This window comes from Pituophis catenifer, unplaced genomic scaffold (genome assembly GCF_029215685.1).
Source record: "Pituophis catenifer annectens isolate HBS135680 unplaced genomic scaffold, rPitCat1.0.hap2 SCAF_4, whole genome shotgun sequence".
NCBI lineage: Eukaryota > Metazoa > Chordata > Lepidosauria > Squamata > Colubridae > Pituophis > Pituophis catenifer.
The window spans coordinates 130,472,301-130,482,724 of record NW_027256884.1 but is presented as its reverse complement, the minus strand read 5'-3'; the positions used below and the strand labels follow the sequence as shown (position 1 = coordinate 130,482,724).

The 10,424-nt window shown below is 43.8% G+C and overlaps 1 protein-coding gene across 1 annotated transcript in view; it reads left to right on the top strand.

Moving 5' to 3' along the window:
* The first annotated feature begins 5,248 nt into the window (after positions 1 to 5,248).
* Positions 5,249 to 10,424, top strand: part of XRRA1 (X-ray radiation resistance associated 1) — a 36,685-nt gene continuing 31,509 nt past the window's right edge. The window contains exons 1-3 of the mRNA XM_070943686.1: positions 5,249 to 5,339; positions 7,528 to 7,679; positions 9,416 to 9,487. Coding sequence (XP_070799787.1) covers positions 5,249 to 5,339; positions 7,528 to 7,679; positions 9,416 to 9,487 — 315 coding nt within the window. The remainder of the gene's footprint in view (positions 5,340 to 7,527; positions 7,680 to 9,415; positions 9,488 to 10,424) is intronic.

The following is a 10,424-nucleotide window of genomic DNA, read 5'->3' as shown; positions in this document are numbered from 1 at the left end:
CCTGGCACCACAACCGGGGCTGTGGATTATGGTTTATGTAGTCCTCGCCCATCACATACTGGAGGGGAGGAATAGAATAGAATGAACTGGAAGGGACCTTGGAGGTCTTCTAGTCCAGCCCTCTGCCCAAGCAGGAAAACCTATACCGTTCCAGACAAGTGACTGTCCAGTCACCCCACAACTTCTGGTGGCAAGCAGTTCCACTGGCTCATTGTTAAGTTTCTCCCTTAATTCCAGGTTGCTTCTCTCTTTGGTTAAGTTTCCAATCATTGGTTCTTGTCCTGGTGCTTTGGAGAATAATTTGAGCCCCTCTTCTTTGTGGCAGCCCCTCAAATATTGGAAGGCTGCTTTCAAGTCATCTCTAGTTCTTCTCTTTGTTAGACTAAAAGAGTTGGAAGGGACCTTGGAGGTCTTCTAGTCCAACCCCCTGCTCAAGCACAGGATCCTATACCATTTATTTATTTTATTTTATTTTATTAAATTTTATTTTATTTTATTTTATTTTATTTTATTTTATTTTATTATTTTATTTTATTTTATTATTTTATTTTATTTTATTTTATTTTATTTTATTATTTATTTTATTTTATTATTTTATTTTATTTTATTTTATTTTATTATTTTATTTTATTTTATTTTATTTTATTTTATTTTATTTTATTTTATTTTATTTTATTATTTTATTTTATTTTATTTTATTTTATTTTATTTTATTTTATTTCTATACCGCCCTTCTCCCGAAGGACTCAGGGCGGTGAACAGCCATAGATAAAACACATAAATACAAAAATTTAAAATAAATTAAAAACGAATTAAATAATTTGGCTGAATTTAAAATACCCCATAATTTAAAACAAATTAAAATTTACATTTAAAAAAGGGGAGAAGATTTAGGCCAGGCCAGCTTGATGAAATAAAAAAGTCCTAAGCGCGTGACGGAAGGTGCGCAGATCCGGGATCCTCCGTATCTCAGACAAGACATTTCAGACAAGTGGCAGTCCATTCTCTTCTTAAAAACCTCCGGTGATGTAACACCTGCAACTTCTGGTGGCAAGCTGTTCCACTGGTTAATTGTCCTCACTGTTAGGAAATTTCTCCTTAATTCCAGCTTGCTTCTCTCCTCAGTTAGTTTCCATCCATTGTTTCTTGTCCTGCCTTCAGGAGTTTTGGAGAATAAGTTGACCCCCTCCTCTTTGTGGCAGCCACTCAAATACTGGAGCATTGCTATCATGTCCCCTCTAATTCTTCTTTTCTTTAGACTAGCCAGACCCAAATCCTGCAGCGGTTCTTCATATGTTTTAGTCTCCAGGCCTTTGATCATCTTAGTTGCTCTTCTCTAAGAGAGCAACTTTAGTTGCTTTCTAAAATCTCAACATCTTTTTTGTAGTATGGTGACCAAAATTGGTTGCATTTGCAGGTTGTAGGAGACCTTGGAGGTTCTCCCCTTTAGGGGAAGGGCAGTGGCTGCCTCCACAAGACGCCCTCTTAACCTGGTCAGGCCAATGTCAGCAGAGACATTGGCCCAAATGGGCAAATCTGGGTCAGGGTTAACTTTTAGCCTTTGGGTGTTGTTGTTTTTCGGGGTTCGGTGTATTGCATAAACACAGAAAAAGGGGTTACTTCAACAAGCACGTACGATGTGTTATTGCAAACCCAGGCTGCAAGGTTGTTAGGGCGGTGTTTATCGAGCAGCCTGGCCTACCTTGCAAGGCTGTTGGGAGGATTACTGGTATTCCTCAACTTTTTTTTTAATTTGATTTATATGCCACCCTTCTCCGGAGACTCAGGGCGGCTTACAAGGCGTTAAGCAATAGCCTTCATCCTTTTGTATATTTATACAAAGTCAGCTTATTGCCTCCACAAACCGGGTCCTCAATTTACCCACCTTAGAAAGGATGGAAGGCTGAGTCAACCTTGAACCTGGGGAGATTTGAATTTACAGTAATTGCAGGCAGCTGGAAGCTAAATACTACCTTTAACAGTAGCATTAGTCTGCATTAGTCTGCTGCGCCACTCAGGCTCTTAGGATCACAATTGAGCCCCAGCAAATTTCTGTTGCTAAGCGAGTCATTTGATAAGTGAGCTTTGCCCCATTTTGGGACCTTTCTTTCCGAAGTTGTTAAGTGAACCGCTGCAGCTGTTAATTTAGCAACAGGGTTGTTAAGTGAATCTGGCTTCCCCCACTGACTTTGCTTGTCTGAAGGTCGCAAAAGGGGGGAATCACGTGACCTCAAGACACCACGACTATCATAATTTTGTTTATATATTTTGCTAATATACAAACAATGCAGATAAAATTGGTATAAAGATTGACCTCATATTATAAAAATAAACAAGTCATCAGACGGTGCAGTCAAGCTTTGGGAATCTTAAAGCAGCTTACTGCTTGTTTTTTTTAAAACGAGGTGTGAGTTTACGAAACGACATTGGACGCCGTGTGGCAAAGGTGGTGCCCAGAAACCAAACTCACTTAATAACTATCTTGCTTAGCAACATAATTTTTTGGGTTTCTATTGTGGGTTTGTAAGTCAAGGATTACCTGTAGCGCCCCCCCACCCCCATTTTTTTTTTAACAACGAGAAAGGATGCTGCTTGAAGCTACTTAAGAGTTTGTTCGTAGCAGCCCAGAAAGTGGAACACGGGATTATGATACCCTGAGATGGTTTCCTTTGGATTCCTACCCCGAGGGGTTGGGGGCTGGACTAGATGACCTCAAGGAACGCTAACCGGCCCTTCTTCTCTCTCATTCCAGCTTCTTGGATGGATTTGAAGCAGAAGTGAGCCTTGGTGGTACAGGGGTTTAAGGCACCCTGTTATTAAGCTTATTAAGACCAGCTGCCTGCAATTACTGCAGGGTTCGAATCTCGCCAAGGCTCAAGGTTGACTCAGCCTTCCATCCTTTTCTAAGGTAGGTAAAATGAGGACCCGGATTCTGGGGGCAATAAGCTGACTTTGTATAAATATACAAAAGAATGAAGGCTATTGCTGAGCACATTGTAAGCCGCCCTGAGTCTTCGGAGAAGGGCGGCATATAAATCAAATTTAAAAAAAAAAAAAAAAAGTAATAAGACAAGAGTGGTTTAAAATCTAGGGATTTCTAAGCCCAGGGTTTAATTTAATTTAATTTAATTTAATAATTTAATTTAATTTAATTTAATTTAATTTAATTTAATTTAATTTAATAATTTAATTTAATTTAATTTAATTTAATTTAATTTAATTTAATTTAATTTAATTTAATTTAATTTAATTTAATTTTTAAATTTGTATACCGTCCTTCTCCCGAAGGACTCAGGGCGGTTTGAACCGTGATAGCCCCCCCCCTCCCCACTGAGAACTCTTATGGCCCTCTGCTTACTTTGTAGCTGGCATTGGCTGCGCTCCGTGAGGGGGGTGAGAAGCTCCGTGAGGGGGGTGAGAAGCTCCGTGAGGGGGGGTGACGAGGTCTCGGGGGGCTGGCATTGGAGCGGGACGTTGGAGCAACGGTTCACATTGATTTGAACCCTCACATCGCCATGTGTTACCCGCATTGCTGGTCTGGGCAGGTGGTGGTCTCCTCCTGGCAGGGCCTGCTGAGATGGGTCCCTCTGGCCCATGTCACAGAGGTCTGGCTGCTTTGTTAAGCAGTGACATGGGGGGAGGGGGGTGTCTCCCCTGGAAAAAAACAGGGATTGCAAATTTTTTTGCAAAGGGGAACAAATAACAGAGTTGGGAGGGACCTTGGAGGCCCCTGCTCAAGAAGGAAACGCTATATACCCTTTCACAATGGAGCCCAAAATTCATGTGGTTAAGCGAGACATTTGTTAAGTGAGTTTTGCCCCCATTTTTTTTTTTTAATTTGATTTATATGCCGCCCTTCTCCAGAGACTCAGGGCGGCTTACAATGCGTTAAGCAATAGCCTTCATACTTTTGTATATACCTGCTTAGTAGGGCTTTCGGGACCCCCCCAAGCGGTGTTCTTTTTTATACAAAGTCAGCTTATTGCCCCCACAATCCGGGTCCTCATTTTACCTACCTCGGAAGGATGGAAGGCTGAGTCAACCTTGAGCCTGGTGAGATTCGAACTTGCAGTAATTGCAGACAGCTGGTGCTACTTAACAGCGCTTTAGTCTGCTGCGCCACCAAGTCCCAGAATCCCTCAGCCAGCATGGTCCTGAACTTACAGCCATACGTTTAGTCACCCTGCGAAGACACAAGGGCGCTGAAAAAAGTGACTTACAGCCATTTTTCACACTTACGACCATTGCAGCATCCCTCATGGTCATGTGATCAAAATTCAGACGCTTGGCAATTGACTCGTCTTTATGACAGTTGCAGATTCATGGGGTCACCTGATTCCCTTTGGCGACCTCCAGACTAGCAAAATCAAAGGGGGAAGGCAGATTCCCTTAACAACCCTGTGACTCACTTAACAGCTGCGGCAAGAAAGGTCGTAAAATGGGGGGGCCAAACTCACTTAACAAATGTCTCACTTAGCAACAAAACATTTGGGGCTCCATTGTGGTTGCAAATCGAGGACTACCTGTGAACTGAAGCGTTTACTCAGTTATGCCAATATTCAGGATTTCTATGATATAACTCCATGATGGCGAACCTATGGCACTGGTGCCACAGGTGGCACATGGAGCCATATCGGTGGGCACGTGAGCTCAGCTCCGGCATGCATGCGTGCACCGGCCAGTTGATTTTCGGGCCCTCTGGGCCCACCAGAAGTCAGAAAACACACTGTTTCCGGCCTCCGGAGGGCCTCTGGGGAGGGTGTGGAAGGCCATTTTTGCCCTCCCCAGGCTCCTAGAAAGGCTCTGGAGCTTGGGGAGAACGAAAAACGGGTCTATCAGGCCCACCGTGCCATCATGTGCCAAAAGTGGCAGGGGGGGCGGAGTGAATAGAATTATGGATGTGGGCACGCGTGCGTGTGACCCCACCGTGCTCCCCCCCCGTTTTTGGCACGCGATGGCAAAAAGGTTAGCCATCACTGATATAACTAAACCCTAAACTAACCATGCGCTCCAAACAGACCAACGAACTGAGCTCAGAGACAGTTGCCCTCCGTTGTGGTTCAATCCGCTTGCGGGGAACCATCATTTCGAGCAACTTTTGTGGTTTTATTTCTCTAGGAACCAGGAAGTCATTTTATGCCTCAAGATTATGCAGATGAACCTCCTTCCCCCTTTATTGAGGGAGATTTCAAAAGCTGGGAAGGTGTTAATTAACATTTTGCTTTGCCTTAAGCGCTGAAGGAAGAGCATGGCGGCCTTGTATAAACTGGATGATGGGCAGTGTTACCCAACCAACTGCTTTCCAGCGAAAAGCCTTTTGCAGCCTCGATACGAAGAAGGTAACGTGTCCGGATATGCAGTTTTTAAGAACTGGGGAAGGTGTAGAGTAGAGTAGAGTAGAATAGAGTAGGATAGGATAGGATAGGATAGGATAGGATAGGATAGGATAGGATAGGATAGGATAGGATAGAGGATAGAGGATAGGATAGGATAGGATAGGATAGGATAGGATAGGATAGGATAGGATAGGAATTAATAGAAGTGGAGTAGAGTGGAGTGGAGTGGAATGGAGTAGAAAATAGAATAGAATAGAGGATAGGAATAGAATAAGGAATAGAAATAGAATAGAATAGAATAGAATAGAATAGAATAGAATAGAATAGAATAGAATAGAATAGAATAGAATAGAATAGAATAGAATAGAATTCTTTATTGGCCAAGTGTGATTGGACACACAAGGAATTTTCTCTGGTGCTTAAGCTCTCAGTGTCCATAAGGAGAATAAAATACATTCATCAAGAATAAATGATACAACACTTAGTGATAGTCAAGGTTACTAATAAGCTATCAAATCATACTAGGAAACAAATAAAAACAATATAATTGAAAGATACAAGCAATAGTATAAGTGGGAAGAGATAGGTACTAGGAAGGATGAGAAGAATAATAGTAATACAGTCTTAGTAAATTATTTGACAGTGTTGTGAGAATTAATTGTTAAGCAGAGTGATGGCATTCGGGGGGGGGGGGGGGGAGGATCTTTGCAGCTGAAAAAGGAGAGAAATCTGGAAAGGCCTCCCCAGAGTGGCCATGCTAATCTTTCTAGAGTAGTGCTACCAGTTTGTAGCCTGTCACCCTCTCAAAACATTGAGGCAATGAAAAGGTCACCCAGTTGTGCAACAGAGTGCAAATGTATTGTGTGAATGTCTCCTCTGCTCCCTTTGCCGAAACCCTGTGGGAAAAGATTCCCGTAGAAGAGAGGATTTGTAACTCAGGGTTGAACTGTGGGGTCCTCAATGAGCTTTTATGCCTAAGGCAGGACTAGAACTCACCATCTCTTGGTGATTGGCCCAAAATCACCCAATCGTCATTCATGCCTAAGGCGGGACTAGAACTCACCATCTCCTAGTGATTGGCTCAAAGACACTGAGCTAGCTTTCATGCCTAAGGCGGGATTAGAACTCACCGTCTCCTGGTGATTGGCCCAAAATCACCCAATCGTCATTCATGCCTAAGGTGTGACTAGAACTCACCGTCTCCTGGTGATTGGCCCAAAGGCACTGAGCTAGCTTTCATGCCTAAGGCAGAACTAGAACTCACCATCTCCTAATGATTGGCCCAAAGTCACCCAATCGTCTTTCATGCCTAAGACGGGACTAGAATTCACCGTCTCCTGGTGATTGGCCCAATTTCACCCAATTGTCTTTCATGCCTAAGGTGGGACTAGAACTCACCATCTCCTGGTGATTGGCCCAAAGTCACCCAGTTTGCTTTCATGCCTAAGGCAGGACTAGAACTCACCATCTCCTAGTGATTGGCCCAAAGTCATCCAATCGTCTTTCATGCCTAAAGTAGGACTAGAATTCACCGTCTCCTGGTGATTGGCCCAATTTCACCCAATTGTCTTTCATGCTTAAGTGGAACTAGAACTCACCATCTCCTGGTAATTGGCCCAAAGTCGCCCAGTTTGCTTTCATGCCTAAGGCAGGACTAGAACTCACTATCTCCTGGTGATTGACCCGAAGACACTGAGCTGGCTTTCATTTTCATTTTCATTTTCATTTCATTTTATTAAATTTGTATACCGCCCTACTCCCGAAGGACTCAGGGCGGTGAACAGCCATAAGATAAAACATGTAGATACAAAATTTAAAATAGAGATAAAACTAATTAAATAAATTTGGCTGAGACATTTTAAAACCCCAATAAATTAAAACCAAATTTAAAATTCCATTTAAAAGAGGAAAAATTTAGGTCAGGCCAGGCTTTCATGCCTAAGGCAGGACTACAACTCATCATCTCCCGATATTTGGCCCAAAGTCACCCAATTGTCTTTCATACCTAAGGCAGGACTAGAACTCACCATCTCCTAGTGATTGGTCCAAGTCAACCAGCCAACTTTCACGCCTAAGGTAGAACTTACCATGTACTGGTTTAACCACTGGACTAAAGGAACTTAAAGTCCACCTTAGTTGAGTTCTCCTAACTGGGTGCACCTGGTTTTTCTTTCTGCACCTACCACTCCAGGAGCCGGTCACTGGCAGGTGGCTCGTCATAATGTGGAGAAAACCAAAGTCGAATTACTGTTTGGCACGAGAGTTGCCCGGCAGAGCTGGCAAGAGTGTTTGCGGAAAGCCCAGTGCCCCAGGCCAGAGAAAGTCCTCAATGCGGCCCAGCTGGTGAGTGTAGGTCTTTGATGTGTTGCTTGGTTCTCCTGCCCACTGCAGAGGGTTGGACTAGATGACCCTCAGGGTTCCTTCCGGCTCCACAACACTAGGCGTCTTAAGATCTTGGAAGGACCTCCAAGGAGCCTCACGGGAAAGGCCTTGAGAACGGAGCAGAAGTCGGCTCAGGAGATTATACAGGTAGTCCTCCACTTACAGCCGTTCGTTTAATGACCATTCCAAGTTACAGCTGCGCTGAAAGTCAGAGGGAGAGATTCTCAATCCCCCACCCATTCAGTCAGAACCGAAGAAGCTTTCTTGGATGAGAAGTGAAACGTTTTCAAGGGGGAAAAAAAAACCAAATAAGCTTTTTCGAAAAGCACCTTTGGGACAATAACACTATTGTTATATGCCGGCTGGGGAATTCTGGGAGTTGAAGTTCTGGGAGTTGAATTCTGGGAGTTGAAGTTCTGGGAGTTGAATTCTGGGAGTTGAAGTTCTGGGAGTTGAATTCTGGGAGTTGAAGTCCACCCATTCTGGCTGGGGAATTCTGGGAGTTGAAGTCCCCAAGTCTTAAAGCTGCCAAGTTTGAAGACCTCTGCTCTAGAAAGAGTGCAGAGAAAAGCAATAAAGAGGATTAGTGGGGGCAGAGGCTAAAACACATAAAGAAGAAGAAGGACTCTTTGCCCACTATTGAAGAGTGGATACTGAAAGTAACGAATTTAGCAGAAATGGCGAAAATCTCAGCGTACCTGAAGGACTATACACAAGAAAGATACGTATCGGAATGGAGAAGATGGATTGATTATATTCAGAATAAGTATCAGACAAGAAAATATCAAATAGCTTATGAATGAACGTTAAGTATTAGAAGTATTATGTTATCTATAGTGGAGTTAAGGTTTCAGGGGGGGAGTTAGTAGCCTGAGGATAAGTAGGTTAATCTAGTTTATGATTGTTAAATGAAACACCTTGTATTTTGCTCTGGGAAGTCTGGGGGGGAGGGGAGGGAAAGGGTGGGGGGAATATTGGGGAGGGAAATCTTTTTTTTTTTCTGTAAAACTTTTCAATAAAAAAAAAAAAAGAACAATTGCTGGAATTGGGGAGGTCTACTTTGATGAAAAGAAGGACTAGGGGTGACATGATAACAGTCTTCTAATATTTGAGGGGCTGCCCCAAAGAAGAGGGAGTCAAGCTATTCTCCAAAGCACCTGAGGGCAGGACAAGAAGCAATGGGTGGAAACTAATCAAGGAGAGAAGCAACCTAGAACTAAGGAGAAATTTCCTGACTGTTAGAACAATTAATCAGTGGAACAGCCTGCCACCAGAAGTTGCGAATGCTCCAACACTGGAAGTTTTTAAGAAGAGGTTGGATAACCATTTGTCTGAAGTGGTGAAGGGTTTCCTGCCTAGGCAGGTGGTTGGACTAGATGACCTCCAAGATCCCTTCCAACTCTGTTATTCTGGCTTAGCCTCCAGATCCCTTATTCACCTTAGCTGCTCTTCTCCACAGTCTTCGTAGGGCCTCAGCATATTCCCTTTATCCTGTCCCATCAATCAGCTCACACAGACCTTATTGAAATACTACCACACTCACACACACACAGAGACCCATTTTACAGAATATTCTTGTATTGCCAATGCACAGGAAATGGGTTTTTTGGCCGGTAGGGACTTGAACTTTCCCTTATTTTTTTATTTTTTTTTGGCTTGGCTGAATGTCCCCACTTTCTCTGGCTTGTGATTTCCAGATTAAGCTCCACCACGTGCGGACACCTTCGGATTTGTGCTCCGTGAATATCAGCCACCAGAATTTCGCCTTGGTGAGTCAGAATTCGAACCTGCAACATCCTTCAAGGGGAGGGGCCGGGTGGGCCCCCCAGGTGTTGGGGTACAGAGGGCCCTGGGCCCTTATAGGTTGCATTTTGGGTGACTTGGTTCACTTTCTTTTTCTCTTGGGTGGCTGGGGCTTGTTTCTTATTTTTACAGGTAGTCCTCCACTTACAACTCTTCACTTAGTGACCATTCAAAGTTACAAAAAAAAAGTGACTTGCTTATGGCCGCTTGGCACGCCTTATGGCCGTTGCAACATCCCCATTTGGTCACATGGTCAAAATTGAGATGCTTGGCAACTGACTCATACTTATTTATTTATTTATTGGTTCAATTTATATGCCGCCCTTTTCCGGAGACTCAGGGGGGCTTACAATGCGTTAAGCAATAGCCTTCATACTTTTGTATCTACCTGCTTAGTAGGGCTTTCGGCCCCCCCAAGCGGTGTTCTTCTTTTTATACAAAGTCAGCTTATTGCCCCCACAATCCGGGTCCTCATTTTACCTACCTCGGAAGGATGGAAGGCTGAGTCAACCTTGAGCCTGGTGAGATTTGAACTTGCAGTAATTGCAGGCAGCTGGCAGCTAAGTGCTACATAACAGCACTTAGTCCGCTGCACCACCAAGGCTCTTATGACGGCTGCAGTGTCCCCTTTGGCGACCTTTTGCCCAGCTGAGCCAACGAGGGGAAAGCCAAGATTCACTTAACGACCGTGTTATTAGCGTCACAGCCGTGGTGATTCGCTTAACAAACGTGGCAGGCAGGAATGGTTGTAACACGGGGCAAAACTCACTCAACCCCTCCCTTGCTCAGCAGCAGAAATCTCAGGATGAATTGGGGTTGTAAGTCGAGGACTAGCTGTAGCTCTAAGGGATTCTGTCGAAGGATGGGGCGTTGGGCCACCTCTTGTGGGTCAGCCGGTCAGGA